The sequence below is a fragment of the Phalacrocorax carbo genome, chromosome 4 (genome assembly GCF_963921805.1).
Source record: "Phalacrocorax carbo chromosome 4, bPhaCar2.1, whole genome shotgun sequence".
Lineage (NCBI taxonomy): Eukaryota > Metazoa > Chordata > Aves > Suliformes > Phalacrocoracidae > Phalacrocorax > Phalacrocorax carbo.
Genome location: NC_087516.1, coordinates 26,058,958 through 26,081,080, shown reverse-complemented (window position 1 = coordinate 26,081,080; position 22,123 = coordinate 26,058,958). Strand labels below are relative to the sequence as shown.

At 37.6% G+C, this 22,123-nt stretch overlaps 1 protein-coding gene across 2 annotated transcripts in view; it reads right to left on the bottom strand.

Moving 5' to 3' along the window:
• The window catches only part of WDR19 (WD repeat domain 19), a 50,131-nt gene that overhangs the window by 8,416 nt on the left and 19,592 nt on the right, over nt 1–22,123 (bottom strand). For both annotated transcript variants that reach the window (XM_064449302.1, XM_064449303.1), the window contains 16 exons: nt 21,797–21,946; nt 21,101–21,248; nt 20,276–20,480; nt 19,545–19,704; nt 18,826–18,936; nt 18,466–18,575; nt 17,545–17,602; nt 16,438–16,584; nt 16,245–16,327; nt 14,840–14,923; nt 13,604–13,750; nt 13,070–13,194; nt 11,576–11,688; nt 10,603–10,671; nt 7,143–7,220; nt 1,116–1,212 (listed from right to left, as the gene is read on the bottom strand). In XM_064449302.1, the coding sequence (XP_064305372.1) occupies nt 1,116–1,212; nt 7,143–7,220; nt 10,603–10,671; nt 11,576–11,688; nt 13,070–13,194; nt 13,604–13,750; nt 14,840–14,923; nt 16,245–16,327; nt 16,438–16,584; nt 17,545–17,602; nt 18,466–18,575; nt 18,826–18,936; nt 19,545–19,704; nt 20,276–20,480; nt 21,101–21,248; nt 21,797–21,946 (1,885 nt within the window). The remainder of the gene's footprint in view (nt 1–1,115; nt 1,213–7,142; nt 7,221–10,602; nt 10,672–11,575; nt 11,689–13,069; nt 13,195–13,603; nt 13,751–14,839; nt 14,924–16,244; nt 16,328–16,437; nt 16,585–17,544; nt 17,603–18,465; nt 18,576–18,825; nt 18,937–19,544; nt 19,705–20,275; nt 20,481–21,100; nt 21,249–21,796; nt 21,947–22,123) is intronic.

Below are 22,123 nucleotides of genomic sequence, written 5' to 3'. Positions count from 1 at the left end.
TTAAAATCTTGTGATTACATTAAAACAACATAAAGGAAAACTGCACATAAAATGGCATATCCAAAGGAAAATACCACACAGTTTGACTTTTAAGGAAAGAATAAACGATATTGGTGTAAACTTCAGAATCAATTTCACTGAGATCTCCTGAAGGAAGAGGAGGACAAACTAAAACTGTGCCTCTGCAGGGGAAACAGTTACTGCAAGATTGGTGATTTTATGGAGAGAAAAATTGTGTTTATTATTGCACTGCTGCAGAACACATCTATACTATTAGGGAATATGAAATACAGTATGGGATATTGCATTTTAGATATAAGTTTTCAGATTCAGAGAAGCTAGTAAATATTTAAACCCTTGAGCCATTACATTTCCTGCTTACAGAATTAGCACAAATGCATTATTCACTGCTATGATGAACTGGGAGATCATGCTTGCCAAGGGTTTAAGAGATTTTCCACTCTTTAGGCCAATGCTGAGGAGCAGTCCATAAATGTTAATTTGCCTGGGCTGCTCCTGAGGTTGCTGTTTTTCCTTTATAGATATTTTTCTTAACTTACTTGAAATGAAAAGCAAGCAACGTTATGGTAGGGCTGTTTCCATGGCTACAGAGGAAAATGAATAATGGAGGCCATAGCTATTTTGCTTCTAGCCCTGTCTCTTCTTATTACTTTTTCCTATTTCTTATTTCAACTACGTATTACAGGAGAAAAAAAGGCTTAAGCAAGCAGGTGTCTGATCCTTCAACAGAAATCATCTCCCATTGGAAAAAATCATGTGCAAAGACTAAAGGATCAGTGTCTAAGTTGGAAACTGCATGTAGAAACTGCAATTCTAAGATCTGTGATATACAGAAAAGTTGCAGGCAATCTTAATCACTATGTTTACTTGAATGCAATAAGGAATGCAGGTACAATTTTCTTCTTTCCAATATTTAATAAAAAGGTACGAGTCCCAACCTTTTCACAAAGGCTACTTCAATTTCAAAATTAAACTCTAATATAATTAAAAGCACTGATACATATCTTTTCGAAGTATAATCCTATATAAATAACGGCACTGTAAGTACTGCAAGGATGTCAGAGATGCTGTCATATCAGAGAAAACACACTTACCTGAACACTGCTCCTCCCTGGCAATTATTATAGCAGTTCTGGCAGCTTCTCTGTATTGCTTTAGTGCCATGTATAAGCGGAATAGGTACTTGGCATCCTTAATTAAATCATACAAAAGCAATTAACACTAACTGAACACATACCACTGCATTCCCTTTCTTTACCTGCCCATCCCACCACCACATTCTTCAAAGAAAGTGGACAAACTGGCTTATTTTGTGAGAAGCTCTTCATATCAACGTGCTTTAGCTACGCTATGTTCCCCTGTGAAGTTTTGGCCATTAGGACAGTCATATAAACACCCACGTTTAGGACCCTGGCTGAGTTGTGGCATTAGTTGTCAATATGGATGCAGAAAGCCACAGACCATTAGGCGCAGAGAGAGTTCTGCAGGTGGAAACCCAGTAACTTTAGTCATGCAGGTTTTTATGGTGCCAGAAAAGAACCAAAGGATTCCTTTTAGAAACTGAAATCTTGCTAGAAATGCTTAAATTGTGTTACAGATCTAGATGCGAACATTGATTAGTGTGTATAAGGATGACAAAACTTGCCCATTAAAGAGCGTATTGTTTTGGGACCTGATGGTAGACATCCAAGACAGCTAAATGAATTAAAAATTCAGGGGACAATCGGCTAACAAAATGCATAAGATTTATAATTTGCTGTACTACATACTGTTGATGTATTACAGAATTCAAGAATGGCAAATGTTGCAGAGTCCACCCAAGAACTGGCAACCCAACAGCTTAACTGAACATCAAGAAAATTAGTGAAATAATTTTAAAACAAAACTTCAAAAAACAAGATAGCTCTATTGAAGAAAAGAAACACGAGTTCTATTTTTTGAAGTGTACTGAAATTTCTAGCAGACTAGTTAAAAAAAAATCAACAAGAGAAAAGAGAACTGGTCTTTCATAAGGATTTTGAGAAAATTCTCAAGAGAGGTCTTTCCTAAAAATACAGCCAAAGTACAAAATAAAATGACCTTGCTTATGATGAAAAGGAACTATTAAGTAAAAAACCCCCCAAACCTGGGCTAGTGCTACTCTTTTATATCGTTAGTGGTGATTTCTAAAATGGGATCAATAAAAAGTAAAGTCTGTACATGACAATCTATCTTTTAGCTAGTAAAACAAGATTAAATAAAGCTGAAATATTCTATATAATGGTAAGGTTCCAACTTAAATATAGATGAATCAGAAAAATCACTGGAAGCTTTATAGACAGCTTAGCGAAAAACCAAACCAATGAATTCTGCAACATTATTAATAAAAAACAAACACTGGCAATGTGTATTTTGTTAAAATGGTATAAAAGTGTCCTTGAATTGTATTAATCAATGTTGTGCTGTTCTCTGGAATACTGTGTGCTTTTTGTATGCAAGTCTCAAAAACATAGCAAAAAAAGGCAGAAATTAGAAGAAAGAGAACTACGAAAGATATAAAGACATTTCCTTATAAAGATGATGGCTGCGAAGATTAACTCCCTACTTGAGAGGCAAGGAAAAAAGATGACAAATCATAGAAATAAAAGCAAGAGAGGAAGACTGGCATACAGAAAAAAAAAAAGCCATGTCAAATTCTTCTTTTTAACTTGCAATATAATGAAAAATATTGAGTGACCAAAAATAATTACTTTTACACTAATGATAGAGTACAACTTTAAGTAACACATGATCAAAATGTCGAACATCCATAGGAACCATAATTTAACAATAAGGAGTACTTTATCTGGATAATAAAGGAAGCACAACTACTTATACTAGTGGATGTTATTTATCCACTGTAAACTTTCCTGCAAAAAGGAAACTCAGGCTGCTCCCTGAGTGGGGTAAAACAAAAAGTATTATGAATAGTAGGTTATGATGTAATTCTTCCAAAATTCTGACACCTCCATGTGACCACAGATGGCTGTTCCACTGATGACAGCAGAAGGCTGCACTTCTTCCCCATCCAGGCTGCTTCTCCCTTTTCTCCAGCAGGAGAAGGATCCTGCCCCTGCACGGACCAGTGGTCTTATGTGGTATTTTCCATGTCCCTAATTATACTTTACTTAAATAATATATTTAAATTACTTACATGGCAGTCATATGTAGGAAAAAAAAAAGTAGAAGGCATTTAAGAAAAATTAGTCTCATGTTTTACTTTCGTATTCTTACCTTAAAGTTAGCCATTTTAAAGGCAAAAAATGCAGGAAGGAATTTTCAATTGACAAGACATTTCCTAATGTCTTTGGAAAATTTCATTATTGCAACCTGACTGATCTTAATATTAGATAGCCATGATTTTAATTTAGTTTTACTTTTTAAAATACATGTACTTAGCAAATATGCACACAGAAAACAGCAGAACCTTGCTAGTTAATGCTCCCTGAAAAATTACAATTACACGTGACAAATTAAGAATCTTTATATGTTAAAGTTAACAGATACAATAGTTGACATATTAACACAATAAATAGTTTGTAATTAGACAATAGCGTAGCAAAATTTTGGTAAGCATAATAATTTTGATAATATGTACTTCGTCCCACATAACTGCTGGCTGTGAAAGATTTAAAGCAATCAGGCTGCTGTGAGCGATGCCTGAAAGCATTAGCAAGTTTCTGCTGTATGGCTACTTTAAGTTTACTCTTACTTACAGCTTTACAAAAATACTACCACATAAAAGCTGCTATTCTCTAAAACCAACCCCATTTGCTTGATAATTTCAAAAACACTGACTCCATAGCATAATGAGAAAGATGAATTGTTTTTGAAGTAGGTTTTTAAAACAAATATGCATGATTTGATATAATAAAATTTTGTTACTCACTGAGAGAGACTATGGCAGATTGGATTAAAGCATTCAGAAGAACAAGAGAGAGCTTTTAAACACGGGAAAGCAAGCTCTACATTGAAGTTCAAAACAATGTTAAACATGACAATTACAGTATTCACAAAATTCCTAAGTGTTTTCTAAAATCTTTAAAACCTCTTCACTACAGAGACCATACTGTAGCTCACTTCTCTTATCCAGTCCTACGCACGTCTTTCAAGCAGGTGGCTAGGCTGCTGCTCTGAGACTTGATGCTCCAGTTTCTGTCCACCCAACTTTCAGCATAAATGTGAAATTAATTCTGCTTACACTGACGCTGCAGAGATTTTTTTTCATCTAATGCCTCCAACAGCTTCATTCCCTTCTGGTCTCTTGCGGTTGAATTTTGTTTGTTTCACTATGTTTTGCTTCTCTCATAATTTTATTAATGTTCAAATTTCGAATTACAGGTGAATAATATGAGGTAAATAATATGAGATAAATAATGATAGCCACTGGGCTATGATTAATGGAATGAAATTTAACAAGTCAAAATGCCAGATTCTGCACTTAGGACAGAGTAATGCCGGGCACAAGTATAAACTGGGAGTGGAGTGGCTGGAGAGCAGCCCTGCAGAAAGGGATCTGGGGGTGCTGGTCGACAGAAGGCTCAACATGCATCAACAGTGTGCCCTGGCTGCCAAGAGGGCAAACCGCATCCTGGGGTGCATCAAACACAGCCCAACCAGCCAGTCAAGAGGGGATTATCCCGCTGTATACAGCGTTGGTGTGGCCTCACCTGGAGTTCTGTGTGCAATTCTGGGCCCCACAACTTAGGAAGGATGTGAATGTCCTATGAGGGGCAGCTAAGGACTTCGGGCTTGTCTAGTTTGGAGAAAAGGAGGCTGAGGGGTGACCTCATTGCTCTCTACAGCTTCCTGAGGAGGGGAAGTAGAGAGGGAGGTGCTGAGCTCTTCTCCCAGGGATCCAGTAATAGGATGTGCGGTAATGGTTCTAAGCTGCACCAGGGAGGTTTTGACTGAACATTAGGAAGCATTTCTTTACTGAGAGGGTGGTCAAACACTGCAACAGGCTTCCTAGAGAGGTGGTTGATGCTCCAAGCCTGTCACTGTTTAAGAGGCATTTGGACAATGCCCTTCACAACATGCTTTAACTTTTGGTCAGCCCGGGAGTGGTCAGGCAGTTGGGACTGGATGATTGTTGTAGGTCCCTTCCAACTGAAATAGTCTATTCTACCCTATTCCATTCCATTCTATAAAGAGATAGAGGGGGTTTGGGTTCTTTTTTAATTTTATAAAAGCAAGGTTGCCTTGGCCATCAACTGTCCAGTTTCTCTAGAATTCTAAAATATCAATCCCTTAATCTCTAGCCACCATACAATGAGGAAAGAGACAGAATTTCTTATCTCACAACAGAATCATAAACTACAGCTGTAATATAGCAATGAAATAAAACTACTGCACCAAGACCGTGTCATCTCCGTTGTTACCAAACCTTACTCCCCTCAGTAAGGCAGAACTTATTCTTCCATATGTATAATTTTGCACCTGACTGTATTTACTCTGAGTTTGGATGAGACCTTAAATTCCTTGACTAAGGAATTAATTGCAGACTGCAATATCTGTACCTGAGGTCTGGCTTTCACAGTAGAGAAACACAGGTGCAGCACCACTTAGCTCACATTCAAGCTCTGCTGTAACAGGCAGCAAAACTTGTTAGTTCCATGAACTCAAACCCAAATGTGACTGAATGTACCACAATCTCTGTGGACATCAAAGCCAAAAGTGGACTGTAAAACCTGTTTTTTTTAATAGATTGAACTCAGAGAAACCAGACAGCCCATCAGCAGTCACTCTGCAAAAGAGCTGTTTGTCATCTTAACCTCAAATGCTGCTGTTCTGATGTCTAACATATTTACAGTGGACATATTTAATCTGTCCTGGTAAAAAAAAATCACACCAATGTAATAAGGTCAAAATCTACTTGTATTGTATACATAGCACAGATCTAATCTATGTTCTGCTTAGTCTGTGAATGATCCTCTTCCTTTATTTCCAAACCTATGGCATTGGCAACTAATACACAAAAATCTGTCAGCAAGTATCTTCCAACTCCAAAATGCATATACACAAAAAAGATGAAACAGTCTACCAGTCTGCCAAAAGCCTTTTATTACACCCAGTGAATGGTTTGCTTTTAACAAAGGAGCGGGAAACCCAGAAGAAAGTGCAATGGCCCTTTCAAAATTTTATTAATTTATCACATGACATTAAAAGAAGCCTCATAGCACAGAGCACCTCTTATCTCACAAAGCACCTCCTAAATAGCATAAAATAAAAGTATGTGAGGTTCTAAGGATCCAAAGAAGATTTTTTTAGGACAATGATGAGTGACAATGTAAAAATCAGTGTCCACAGTATTTTATTCTCCTATTAATCAAAACTTCCACGTTAGGAAGGTCTGTCACCAAGTGTCTTCAAATGTGCTTCCTGGTTTTTTATTTTCTATCATAAATTAAATATGCAATTGTATTCTCCAACCCAGAAGAGAAACTTGTGTTTTAGTTTTCAGAACTACAGCCTATATCCACAGATGAAGCTGACTATGAATAATCAATTAAAACTTTAAATAGTTTTACACAATAAGAAATCAAAAAAGAAAGCTTTTTTTGGGAACATGGTCATTAATTGCTTAAGAAATCAGCAAGTTGCTGGGTAATTTTGAAAATCTGTCCACAATTTTCTATGTCTTAAATTGATGTATGATTACAGGAACTAATGTATCCTGATCTTTGGGTTTTTGTCTTTCACCTCCTATTTACTGCCTTACTTTCTTCCACTGCAACAGTTAGGCCAACTCCCCACTCCGCAAGAAGGGATCAGTGCTGTAGCTAGCCTAGAGACACACATGTGCTTGACCATCTGTCTGGGAAAAGCAACAGCCAGCTGGCTAACTGGCACGAACAAAGAGCTAAGCCTGTCCAACTACCTGCTTTCATAAAGCTTGGAGAAAGATGATTATATCTAAGATAAGTTACTTTCTTATCTTTCTGAAACTGAAGTTACTGGGTCAATGACTCACAGAGTGATCGCTGCTCTTTAACGAAATGGAGTTAAAACATAGTTGGTGTCTACCAAGAATTTTAGGACAAAATAAGCTCAGAAGATCTTGTAGCACAGCAACGTGACACAAAGTGATAAAAGTACAATACCTTGGGCATGCCGTCAGTCTCTCCCATAAGATAGTCTATCAGCTGATTTGTTAGGGCTTCATCTTTTGCCCGTCCCACCTATTAAAGACAGAGCAATTATAATATGAAAGAGAAAGGAAAAATACTTACAAGACTTTCCATAAAAACACTGAAAATAAACAGATTTAAAACATAATTTTTTTGAATTCTGTGTGCTCAAACCAGATGATTAGTTGGTTCATCAGCTTTAACATGTAGTAGTTCATATTTATTTTCTCATGTGTTATGTCAGGGGTTTATAACTAAATAAGTCTCTACCAGCATGAACTGTTCCTTTGCTTCAGTGTTGGGAAGGTGTCTGAATCTAGGGACCATGAGCTGAAACATGCTGTCACAAAGCTACATCTATCAACCTAGCACAATCTGTGTCTCAGAGGAATATTCAGCGCTGGGCACTAGACTAGAGCCAGCACTATCTGGCCAGTTGAAGAAATGGTCTCAAAAATATGGCTGAGATGCTGAGATTCCACAAGGATACATATGGTACAACTGCAGCAATAGTCTTTGGGCTGTTTCATAGCCTTTGGTTTATTCCTTTGGGCTGAAACATCTGGATCCAGAGGAAAGCATTAGACACCTCAAACTTCAGTCTTACAAGCCCTGCCAACAGCTCTTTGAGATGGAGGGCCTCAAGAGCAGCTGCACTAGCTCTAGGCAGAGTCAGATCTACTGTTTAAGAGTCTGAAAAAACTCTAGTAATACTTAAGATTTTCAAAGCTGTGGGTTCTTCAAGGGAACAGAGGCCATGTGAGCATGGTTTGGATGACAGAAAGTGACAGTCGCAGAGGATGCTTAGATAGAGGTTGGCAATGGGCCTGCTCACGCTGGTTTCCAGCATATATTGTCTAGAAGGGAATCTCAAGAAACAGAGTAGGTTCACATGTACTGAGGTACAGCATGAGCTGGAGACCTGATGGCTACAGAATTTTGGAGATCATGAGGAAAATAACTAAGCAAAGATTGCTTCATCCCAATTTTTTTTTTTTCTAGCTATGAACAAGAGATATTTAGAGATAATAACAATGAAACCCAAAAGGTGTTAGTAAGACAATGCTGCAACTGGTCCTCTGTCTGATAGTGGAAGCTGAGAGCAGTGGATATTATCCACCTTGACTTCAGAAAGGCTTTTGACACCGTCTCACGTAACATCCTCATAGAGAAGCTGATGAAGTATGGGCTGGATGAGCAGAACACAAGGTGGACTGAAAACTGGCTGAATGGCCAGACCAGAGGGGTGTGATCAATAACACAAAGCCTAGTTGAAGGCCAGTAACTAGCAGTGTACCCCGGGGGTCAACACTGGGTCCAATCTGATCTGGATGATGGGGCAGAGTATACCCTTTTCAAGCTTACTGATGATACAAAACTGGGTGGAGTAGCTGATACACCAGGGGGCTATGCTGCCATCTGAAGGGTCCTTGACAGGCTGAAGAAATGGGCTGACAGGAACCTCATGAAGTTCAACAAAGGAAAGTGCAAAATCCTGCATGTGGGGAGGAACAACCCCATGTGCCAGTACATGCCAGGGGCCACCCAGCTGGAAAGCAGCTTTGCAGAAAAGGACCTGGGGGTCATCAATTTGAACACAAGTCACCAATACGCCCTTGCAGCACAGAAGACTAGTGGTGTCCTGGGCTGCATTAGGAGGAGTGTTGCCAGCAGGTCAAGGCAGGTTATTGTTCCCCTCCACTCCAGGTGAGGCCACACGGTGTCCAGTTCTGGGCTTCTCAGTACAAGAGAGAGAAGGACATACTGCAGAGTCTAGCAAAGGGCCAGTAAGATGATGAAGGGCCTTGAGCATCTTACAGAATCACAGAATGGCAGGGGTTGGAAGGGGCCTCTGGAGATCATTTCGTCCAACCCCCCCTGCTTGAGCAGGCACACCTAGAGCAGGGGGCACAGGAATGTGTCCAGGCGGGTTTTGAATGTCTCCAGGGAAGGAGACTCCACACCCTCCCTGGGCAGCCTGTGCCACTGCTCAGTCACCCTCACAGGAGAGAAGTTTTTTCTCATATTGGGGTTGAACTTCCTGTGTTCCAACTTGTGCCCGATGCCCCTTGGCCTGTCATTGGGCACCACTGAAAAGAGTCCAGTCCCATCGCCCTGACACCCACCCTTTAGATATTTATAGGTATTGATGAAATCCCCGCTCAGCCTTCTCTTGGCCAGGCTAAACAAACCCAAGTCTCTCAGCTTTTCCTCATAAGGGAGATGCTCCAGTCCCCTGATCATCTTCGTAGCTCTCCGCTGGACTTGCTCAAGGGGTTCCACATCTTTCTGAAACCGGGGGGCCCAAAACTGGACACAGCACTCCAAATGTGGTCTCACTAGGGCAGAGTAGAGGGGGAGGATAATCTCTCTCAACCTGCTGGCCACACTCCTTTTAATGCAGCCCAGGATACCACTGGCTGCCTTGGCCACAACGGCACATGACCATGCACATTGCATGGTCAGCTTGCTGTCCATCAGCACTCCCAGGTCCTTCTCAGCAGAGCCGCTTTGCAGTAGTTCAGCCCCCAGCCTGTACTGGTGCATGGGGTTGTTCCTCCCCAGGTGCAGGACCTTGCACTTGCTCTTGTTCAATTTCATCAGGTTCCCCTTGGCCCAGCTCTCCAGCCTGTCCAGGCTGGAGAGGCTTTCCTTTCTCCTGAGGAAAAGCTGAGAGAACTGGGACTGTTGAGGCTGGAGAAGAGAGGGCGGGGGGGGGGGGGGGGGGGGCGCGGATCTTGTTGATTTTATAGATACTTGAAGGGAGGGCGCAAAGAGGAAGGAGCCAGGCTCTCTTTAGTGGTGCCCTGTGACAGGACCAGTGGCAGTGGGCACCAGCTGAAACACAGGAGGTTCCATCTGAACGTCATGAAACACTGTGAGGGTGACTGAGCACTGGCACAAGTTGCCCAGTTGTGGGGTCTCTCTCCTTGGAGATATTCAAAAGCCATCTGGACGTGGTCCTGGGCAACAGGCTCTACATGGTCCTGCTCGAGCAGGGATATTGGATCAGATGCCTTCAGATGTTCCTTTCAATCTCGACCATTCTGTGTTTCTGTGACAGAGAGCAAGAATGAAGGCGTATTGTCCTCTGTAACCACAGTGTGCAGACTGGAAAAACCTCGAAAACCGAAAAATCATATATGGAAATTGCTAAAAAAGAAAATTCTAAACTCAGGTGTCTGTCGCACAGCCACAAAAATCTGAATGAATTCATAAACCCTCCTTTGAAGACTGAAAACACATTTTCCTCTGGTGTCAGTATTCACTTATTCTACTTTTTAAATATTTAGGTATCACCTTTAGTGATACAGTTTTCCTTCTACTTGCAATCTGTCCAAACAAACTCACTGACGCTAGGAAAATGTCACAATACTGAAGGTAAACTTTTTGTTACTGAAGGTAAATTTTTTGTTTTATCAAAGTTGCTTACTGTTTCAATTGCCATTTCTATAGCCAAGTTATCTTCTGTGCTTGGACTTTTCATAAAGTGCTTTAATGCCTAAAATGATACAGAAGAAAAGTTAGAACTGAGACACAGGAAATTCACATTTTTCTAATCTTTATCAAGTTATTTCTCTCTGCATTTTGACAGACAAGTGTCTCACTGAAGGCTTTTCTTGACTATCTTACAGCCATTTGGATAACCACATTCACTATAGAGGTAGCAGCTGCTCTTACAGATACTCCTGCAAGAAAAGATGAGTTGAGCCTTTGCCAAATTCTGGTGTATACCTTCATCTAACTTTGAAAGATCTTCACAGCAATATGGTGAGAAGAAATTAATGATTAATGTGCCATTGGACCCCCCCCATGCCCCAGCTGAGCTGAAGGAGTGCTCACCTACAATGCTGTAATTTGCAAAAATCAGTAATATAGTTCTGGTATGTGTTCAGTATGCAGAAGTGAAACATTTAATAAGCATCAGTTCACTGGTTTGTAGCTGATCAAAAGGAAGTGTGTCAATCGACATACTTCAATTAACATATTTCCTTTTTAAAAAAAAAGCTTTAAGTTGGCATGCTACAGTATTAAATGAATTAATTAGTCAGCAACCAAGTCTTCACTGCTCAAGCTAATAAAATATAAATAAATTCTAATTCTATGTTCATGACATTTAGAGGGTCACTAAGAATAGTATAGCATTGATCCACCTGGAGCCTCTACTGCTATGAAAACGTCATGTGCATGGCAGTGTATAATTCACAGAATAAAATGTAGATAACTGTAAATATAAATAGCTTGCTTTTTACATTTACGGTTTTTTACACTTTTTAAAAATACCAGTATTGTCATCAGTTAAGGCAGCTAAAGTCTACTGTGATCTTCCCTGATGCTGAAGTACTGTATTTTGAATGGTTTCTATGAATGTTTGGCTATCACTGTTTTATCCTTTAAGTACTTACCCGTCCATATTGACCACACAGCAAGAAAAATTTTCCCGCCTCAAAATGTTTCTTTTCTCCTTCAAAATATAGTGCGATGCTCTGATAATCTTCATTGGTAGTACTTTCAGAACCTGCAACAGATAGTTAGCAATGACAGCCAAGTATCCTTATTAAGTAAGATAAAAGCCCTACTGAAGGAACAAATTCCTATTCTACATTTTTTTCCTACTGACATTCAAAGAAAATCAAAGCCAGCTAGACTCAAATTATGTGTTATACATTTTTTCCTATTTAATCAGACTAAATGTCAGACATTAGGAGCTAATAATGCAATGAAAAAATTGTTTCCATAGGTTTCATACCGCAATGGGACTCCTGTTTTTTTCACAGACATAATAAAATGGCATAACTATGACCTACTAATTAATTTTTCCATTATGTCTTGACAACAATAAAACAGAGCAAGTGATTATGATATTAGCTGAATTATTTGCACAGTTTTAAGGATACACAAGTATATCTTTATCGCACAGAACAAGACTACCAGGACCAATGTAACCATGTGGTAGCATGGAATACTAGTCTTCTAACCAAGACTCCATTTTACTGTATACGTCAAAAACAAAGACAGCCACTACTCCAAAGTTAGTTTTAAGCCCTCTTCCCACCCACTTAGGTTACAGTTTGAGACATCTTATTTTGGATAGGAGAGAAGGAAGAAAGCATAAGGAGCAGTAGAACAACAGTGGCCACCTTGACAAGCAGCTGCAATGGTACGTCACCAAGTTAGCTGTTACCAAGATTTTATAACCTTCATAACAAGAATACATTTTTTAAACAAGAGAGGAATTGAAAATATGAGATAACTTGGTAGATACGTATGTGGAGCTGTTTCCACAAAGAATGGTGCCTGATGCAGGTGAAAAATATAAAATTTATTGCAAATTGACAAGCTAGCCACTGACTTGATGGCCTGAGGTAAAAGTCAGCTTCTCAGCAAGATCTCCTTTTTGTCTCTCACTGAGAGAAGAGGAGGCCACAAAGGGCGTTAAAGGGGAAAAAAAGGAAAGACAAGTGACACATACATGCTAGAAAATTGCTGGAACCATGAAAAAAGGGAAAGAGGGGATAAAAATCAAGAACTGTACCAGTAAAATTCTCAGTTTTGGAAAAGCAGTACTACATATACCAAGGTCAAAGAATGGGATTCCTCAAAGGACACAAGCAAATGGTCTAGACAAAGGCTTTATCTCTATGGATAAATCTCTAGCACAGGCAAGATTTGAAAACAACTTGGACTGAGGACCAAGTGAGATACCTAAACTGAAAGCAAGGCCTAGTTTATAGGCCTGAATTAGACACAGATTACCAAATCTGTCCATGGTGACTGGAAATGGAAAAGGCTGGGAAACAAAATTTCACACCCCTTGTCTTATGATTTCAAATTGGTCTAAACTAATTAAAAGCACAGCAAAACATATTGTAAACAAACTATTAACCTGGAATACTCACTGATGATATCAGCATAAATCTCCATCTTGTTGTGTTGTTGAGCTAATGTGAAAGCTTCATTATTGCACTTGGACATGACCAGGAACTGGATGGCAGAACCATAGTCACCAAGCTGCAGAAAGAATCTAATCAGAATGAACAAATTAATACCTTAGTACTAATTAGCATAATGAACACACCAAATGTTTTACGAATATAGTGTATTTTGTGGCATACAAATATGATACATTTCTAATCTACTTTAGGTTACTAAAATTAACTCAGTATAAATAACAGAGTATGGCAATTTTTATTATTGTCTAAACTTATTACTTCAGGTTAATATAATTGTAATCGGAAAGTTAAAAAAGGAGAAGAAATCAGTACCTGCTTAGCTGTCGAAATTTGAGAGAACTCAAATCAAGAAACTGAAATACAGAGTCACTGGCCAAGTACCAGCAACTGGAGTCTGATATGTTAGCAAGCCTCACCAACTTCCAATAAGTGCGGCCTCTTTCACCCTTTTTTTTTTAACCTGCATAATATGATTGTTACCTGGCCACCATCTTTGCTCCATCAAGAGACTGTGTTTCTCTCACAATATTAACAGCCTTTTCAGGATTATTAAGGTGATCCAAATACAGACGAATTACACTGTCCCATTGTTTTGCATGCTCATAAGCTATCACAGCTTCCTTGTACCTGCAAAATAATAGTTAGGTATCAGTTTTTCTAACTTTTAACTAACTCTATAATACAGTGTGAAAGAAAAACACATTATTTTACTTCTGAGAGGTTACTCTGTGACACTTTCCTTTCAGTTTGCAGGCGATAGTCTTGTTCTGCATTTACCATGGTTTTTTTTGTCTCTATTTCATTTTCTCTTGGGAGAATGGAAGGTAGACACAACAGAAAAATGTCTACCGCAATACTATTTTTGACATACTCTGCCAGCATCTCTTTTGATACATCTTAAAAGCAGTTCATCTGTTCCGTCAGCAAACATACTTTGTTCCATAAGTTCCATATGAAATCACTTGGGCGTGAGAGAACAATAAAAGCCAAACATAGGATAACTACTTGTACAACTTTAAAAACGAGACTTCTTTTCTGTTCCGTAAACAAGATCAAGAAATTTCTCTTTCTCACACTACACAATTGACATAAATAGTATTTTCTAGTTTCAGCAAAGCAAACATTTAGCTTTGGTGCTGTTTCATATCATAAAGTATCATTATTCTGAAGCACATTCACTTACAGGTAAGGACTAGTAGAAACTGTATTCTGTGATTAAATGTAACATATTTTGGACTTTCATTTCAGTCAATAATTTCACATTATTCAATATTTTGCAAATGCAGCCATTAAGATGTAACAGTAATTTGCTTCTAGAGTAAAAATTTTCTTTCGTGTTTATTCCCCCTTTGAATGACCTTTAAAATCATAGCTAAGGAGTCACTAGAAACAAACTGAACTTCAATACTCTGCTAAGTGGAATATTGCATTGGGTGCAGTACTTTAAAACCCTTAATGATTCTTGTTAAAAAGACATTAATGCTTAGACAGGAAAACAATCAATTAGAAACACTTCTCTGATACTAGTGGAAGGTCCTTAAATTATGTTTAAAACTGTTACACAACACCTTCAGTTTACATATTTCAGAATCCATTTTCCCAAGGCTATTTTATCCAAAATGTAAAGTCTTTATTTTAATTTATTTTACAGAAAGATTAACGTATAACAACAACAACAACAACGTTTTATAAAAGAAGATAAGCATTCAAATGCACCTGCCATCTGCTTCTTTGGCCTTTGCATATTGTAGGTGAATCTTTGGAGATGAAACATGAGGAAGAAGTTCACCAACCTTTGCCCTAGAAAGACAAGATAGTAGTTATTTAGTAAATTTATCTGGTTTCATATTTTCTCCAGTAAAGCAGGCATATTGATATCAACACTGAAAAGGAGGCTAAAAAAGAAGTAATTGAACATTATGGATAAGCTTTGAAGGCACTTTAATATTTTCAAAAAGCTGTGTTTTATAGATGTGAGAACTGGGAATTATAGACTGCTTCATGAACATACTGGCTTAAAGAATCTTTCTTGTCCCATGATTGTGTGCTTATGGCCATAGGTTGCACAGATGACTCCAAGCAATTAGAACCAGATTCTCTGAGTGATGACATCCTTAACAGCAGTGTGGAGGAACACAGACTATGTCAGTCCTTCCATAAATCTAGCTTCAGGAGTTGCACACAGTGACACGATCTATAAAAGCCACCAAACTAAGCAGTGGGCCTTTCAAGGCAAAGGGTGTGTGAGAGCTTGAAGAGAGGCTGACCTTAGATCTCACCTCTCTGCCTAAAAGATAGAACACTCCCCAAACTGAACCTCATTCTGCCAGTACCTTCCTAAGCTTGCACCTCCCACCTTCCAAAGCAAGGCTATCATTATATACAATCTGCCCTACTTAACAGTGTTCTCTGCGTCCGTTCTGATGCCACTGACGCTTCTATGATGGAATAAAATTTTCCTTAGTAAATGAATGTAATTTTCCATCCTAACTTTTAGAGCACTCATATGAAAGATGAGGGGTCTTTCTGACCTCTGGTCCAATCAGTTCTTAATATCAGAAGTCCATAAAAATGTAATCAGGCAAGAATTAAACCCTTAAATCTCTCAGTAAATTGTACTTTTCCACTGGAAACTTGACAATAAACAAATTCACTTAAAAAAATTAAAAATGTCTTGAACATAACGCCAGTGATTTTGACTACTCATGATACAGACTCCACTTGAACCAGCAACTTAAGAGTAATTTCCAAGTACTTGAATATTTGGTCTCAGCTATGTATCTTCAAACTGCAGAAGTTTAATGAACTAAACAGTAACTACACAAATAAAATTACTAAATTCAGTGCGTGCATGCACACACACACAAAAGACTCAAAACTGCAGGTGACTTTAAACATAACACAAAAAAGAAAATACTATCTCCCATTTACAGTAAGACTATATTTAAACAACATAAGCTTCTGAGAGGACACTGTTCCTATTTAAGCCTGGGGGAGGGAACAATAAAGTCAATGAAACATAATTAGTAAGACATCTGGGCTATTCAGAGAATCATTCCTTTCCAAAAAGCACTACAGCAAGTCCTCTGAAGTATAACACTTCCCTGAAACCTGTACTTACCAGTTTTTACACCGGATGTATACTGATGCTGCCTTGTCATAATATTGTCCCTTTTCATACAGTTGAGCGGCTTCTGAAAATTGCTACAATATTGGAAATCATTAAAATATAATTTCTAAATCAAGATTACAAATAAATAAATAGTTTAATGAATTCACATATTCAGCTTTGCTTTATTAATTCTTTTGAATACCTTCATACTCTCCAGAATAGCTCCACAGTCTCTTTTTAGTAACCTACTGGGATGTTTAATGGCCTGGTTTACCCCTCGACGGATATCTCCCATTCGAATGGACATTTGAGCCACTCCAGCAAGGCAAGCTTCATCATGTTCCTGGTACTGGCAATCAAATGAAAAGCTGTAACTATATATTATACATCAGAAATATCAGGTCACAAAAGCCACAGTAACCAAGCACTGAAACAAATTAAGAAAACATTACATGGGCTTAGTTAAATAAATTTTTGTCTCAAAATTCTTGCCTAGCTGCAGCTGGCACTTATTTAGAAGAATGGAGCATAGTTTTCCTCTTACGCTTTGTCTTTAATTTTTACATTTTACTTACAAGATCTGTCCAGACCAAGCATACACGAGGAGAACCTGTTTTACAGACCGCTCACTACTACTTTCCTCTTTCCTCCAAAACCAGCAGTAGAGAAATGGAGAAACTAAAAGCAGGATATTTCCTTTATTTTTTTTAAAGGTGGTAAGGCCACTGATGTTTCATAAAGCCAAATGGCTTGAATTCACAAAACATTGCTATTTCCCCTATTATGTTCCCCTATTACCATTTAAGCTGCTTCATAATAGACATTTTGCAAATATTAGGGGAAATAATGCCAGAATAAGGGAGGATCTACTTATGTTATATTATGTTACTTATGTTATGTTACTTACTATGTTACTTATATTATGTTTATTTTCTAACACAATCCTTGCTTGTCTCTACATAGATAACAATTCTGTAAAGAATGGAAGGAATAATTAGGACTTTTGTCATAACAATGAAAATCCTAGCAATATTTTCTCTGACATTTGCACGTCTATTATGAAACTACTCAAATTATAAAAACCTATGTCTAGTTATGCCATGTTAATACAAAAGCAATACTGCTTTATATCTAGAGAAAGCATCATTCTGTGTATTAAAAGAGAAGTGCAAAGACTACTGTCCCAAAAGCAAGTCACATAGATTTATAGCAGAATAAAAAAAATCTAAAATCAAATTAGTCTGAAACATGACAACTTAAAATGTGTAGGATGGTATTACAAATGCTACCATTACTAAAAAAGAATTACCTTATTGTTTCCAGTGATTCCCTTCTCATAATGTGCCAGAGCATTAATATAATCACCCCTAAAAGAAAATTGGAATTTATATGGAAGAATATTTTAATAGGAAGAGATGGTTACCTTCTTACCACACAGATTATGCATGTATATGTCTTGCTTTAGATGTAATGATGCCATACAAGGTTGTGACGTATGCAAAAGATGGACAGTTACACAGTATATCATGGCACTTCCCATGCACTGAAAAAGTTGTTAGTCAAAGAGGCAGTCCATCTCTCAGTTCCATTATACTGAGACCAATAAACTTCCCTTGAAAGACAGGCAAAGAATCTGCACAATACACCTCAATAATCTCATCTCTACTTCCACATTTTTCTGGAAGATAAATGAAACTAAGCTTCTAAAATATCTAAAACTTTCACAACATAAAAACAAAGACAATTTTTTTTCCTTAAGAACATTCAGAACTCAAGTTACAGATGGTTGCATTGCTTCAACTGCCTCCACTCCTTCCTTTCTGTGACCAAGAAGTGTCCTTTCTCAGTGCTAGGGGCACTGTCAAGGGGCAAGAGCTGTCTAAAAACTCCATTAATAGACAAGTGTTTTTCATCTTGGTTTAAACAGACCAGGTTTCATCTGGGAAGAATCAGATATAAAGCAGTAAACAATATTATAATATAGTGGACCTACCAGTCACAGAGAACCCAGATATACTGAAATGATTCTAAAGTAAACTATTATTTGCTAACATACGTCTCTAGCAAGAAGTATTTCTTATAAAACTACTCTTCCTCATTCTATAGCTGCAAGACCTCACTGAATCGTCTCAGCAATGCAGTCAGCTGAAGTATCTCAATTCCATGTTTTTCTAGAGAGCATGAGTATTGGTTTAATATTCTTATACTGCAACTTTAAAGGAGAACTTACATGAACTCAAGCTGCATTGCATATTCCTTTGATATGAAAGGGATTTGGTCTGGGGCCAAACGCCTAGCCAGCTGAAGTGCACTGTCCCAGTGTTGCAAGTCTTTTCGCATCTGTTAACAAAGAACAGTAACATTTTCTGATGCAAGTATCAAATCCTAAATTCTAATATGAACTTGAATTTATTCTAAAATATAGAACTAGTATTCTAGAAAGATTCAGCCAATCTGAGATAGATTCATCCTAAAAGAATGTCTGCCAGTCACACAATGTCAAGAACAAAACCATAAAAGGGTAAAATATTCCAACATTAAGGTGGAAATGAAAACAGCAGAAAAAAATTTATGTATCTTAAATGAATACCTCAAGTGCAGCAATAGGACAGGAGGATGCTAGATATAAATCCTGAGCCAGATTAAAATCACTAGTAAACATGGCAAGATGTCCTGCTAAAAGGTTGTGGTCTTCTATTCCCTGTAAAAAGATGCAATAGGTGCAAAGGTATTCCGAAAGAAAAAAATTATTTTAGGTAACATAATCTAGTAAGCACAGTAAAACAAAATATCATTACATTTTACAACCATGTGTGTCGGATTCTACAAACCAGAAAAAGCCCTCACTTTCTTATTGTAGCTCAAAGCCATGACAGCTTATACTGTCTAAAATCAGCAATTTCCAGAAGTATATTTTTAAGTTACTATTTCACACACATTTTTTGATGTATAATTGCAGTCTGTTAATTTGCATTGTGGTTTTTTTTTTTAATAGTAATACCAGCCTTAAACATTTTCTCAAAAATAACAAAGGGAAAAAGAGCTTCCAAATGCCCAAGACATGAAGATATTCCGCTACTCTCAAGCAAATGCAGAAAGGAATGTTGTGCATTCCACTAGAGACTGCAACCACTTCAACAGAAAACTAAGCAAGAGTTGTGTGGTTTGGACACTTTTTCCTCTGTAACTATTGAAGATAATTCACCTCCTATTTAAAAAACCTAAATCCCCACAAAAATAAGATTCAGCAATTCTTAAAGAAGAATTAAATCGCTGTACCTCCTACTTAAAAGGAACTTTACATTTTACCTTTATTTGCTCTAGTGACATCACCATCCCAGCATTACCAAAAGTCCGATAAACACGTATCGCAAAATCCACCTCCATATGATGTAAGCAAGCTTTGGCCAGCTCATTCCAACCAGACTGGTCATTCAGAAGTCTGCACACCTCCCATGCTTCAGAAAACCTATAGAAGGTAAAACACATTTAAAACTAGTGTATTACTCATACCTAAAATTCCCTCTCAACACTTTTTTTTCCCCAATATGATGGAAGGGAAAATGTAAAAAGCATTTACTTCTAAGCCATGGAGGCAGAGATGTGTCAGGAAGAAAGGAGAAATACAAATGCATAACTTACAGTTCTGTTTCTCCTGTTTATACCACACTTTTTCAGGAAACCATCTGCTTTCCCTACTCTGGCATTCTGTCCATTATACTAATTTTGCATTCCTTCATTACACTGGGATGGAAGCATGCAAGAAACACCTTCAGCCAGTTTTGGAAGAGCCACTGTCACAGAACCCCAAATCAGTCTTCAAAAAAATTACTTTAGCTTTGACTTGACAGTGGAAAAACAAATAAAGCACTGCTGGGTAACTTATTTTGCTTGGTCTGCATACACAGCTACATGGACTCGTAGATCAACCTCATTTGTCAACAGTCAGCATGACATTTTTAAATCACCAGGATATGCTGCACTGAGCTACAAGCACAGGAGAAAACAATTTACACAATATAATTAAAATGCAGATGTACCTTTTCAACATTAAAGTCTGAGTAAGCATTTGTGTCAGCTCATTAGGTCCAAAATCTTTCAAATTGCCAAGGAAACTGTGAGTGCTTAGATAGATATTGTTTGTTTTCCCACTCTGAGTCTGACAAGTTAATTCTCCATTATACAACAACAAAGGTTTATGGGAAAAGGGGACTTCCGTGCCACCTGCCAAAATAATCTTTGATCCTAGATTCAAAGATCAGGAAGAAAAGAAGACATAATTTTAAAAAATCCTTACATGGTAAAAAGTGTAGCAAGCAGTCACAGCTGAAATAACATATATTTGCAGGGTATTAAATTGAGGTCTCTAATTCTGGTAGTCACCATCTACTCTACAGTGCATATTTTTCAGCAAAGTAAATATACATAGCTTAAATCTTCTAAACTAGTAAGGGCATTTTCCAAATGTCTGTAGGTAAGTTTCTTAATATTTCTCTGTCACAAATACAGAAATTGCTATGACTACAATTTTGGTTAACAGCATAAGTGAATACAAGTTTTGTCACCCTGATCCCAATATTTTCTCATTAACATTTCAAAATACAACTGAAGCACAATGTGTAAATTTCGGACGAAAGGCTATAATGGCAAGAGGCTTAGGGAGTTAAGACCAAAATGCCTTGTTGGAGCATTACAGAGAAACCTAGAAAGCAACTAGTTTTCTATTCATCAGTTGCACTTCAAAAGTTCTGTAAATACTATTTATTTTTATATGCAGTTATGAAAATATTTAAGACAAATGAAGACTCAGAACATGTTTGACTTTATTAACTAAAGTAGTAAGTTTTAAGAAGCATTTACAATACCTTGAATTGCATTCTTATGAAAAACGTAAGTGTACACTTTGTCATCATCAAAAGCAATAAAAACACCTTTATCCATTGGCCAGTTTTCCCACAGGATTCCTTTAATAGTTGGTGAGAAGTTTGGAATCTCATATAATCTATCATCTACCTACAAAAAGTGCAAAAGTAAAATTACTAGTAAGTGACTAAGGAGACAAACCAAATATCCATCCCAGCTATGATTTAAAATAGAAAAAGAATTTAAAAGTGCAGAAATATGAAAATTGTATTAAGAAAAAAGTTTCTTATAAGCAGTGACTCTGAATAACATAATAGTTTAATTCAGAAGGAAAGTAAATGGAGAAAATGCACGACATATGAACGTTATTTACTTTTCGTAGAAAAAAGGTATGGGGACAGGCAATGAAACTGGCAGTGCCTGTTAATGGGCTAAAAAACCTGTATTTGTATACACAAACACATACATTTCTAAAAACTATTGATCAGGTCTTCAGTAAAATGAAATTGTTCTGATCTGATATGACAGATTTTATTCCCTTACATTACCATTAAGTCATCTTCAAACCTCCTTGGCAGTTTCTTCTACCAGCATACATGTTGGAGTGAAAAAAGCTTCTTCATTCTCTATTAAGAACACTATACAGTTGAAGACCCTGCTTATAAATGTAATTGTATGGGTATCCCACACTAACTTACTGGACAATAGACAAAGCCATCACTTTTGTCATCTATGAAAGCCAATCTGGTTCCATTGGGATCTGGAAAAATTTTTCTCACACTGACAGGATGCCGATATTCATTCACATGTTGCCAGTCTTCAATGTAGAAATAATGAATAACTCCAGTCTAATGAGAAATAACAGAAATAAACATTAATGACAACAGTAAGTGGCAAGTAGGTAATTAACTTGGTTGTAGTTTCTCCCATCTTAGAGTGCTGAGCATGAAAAAGTTTAAAGAAAATACTTCCAGGGTTGTTTTTTGCTTCCTTCTTCATTCACAGCTGGTTTGGGCAGGATAGGA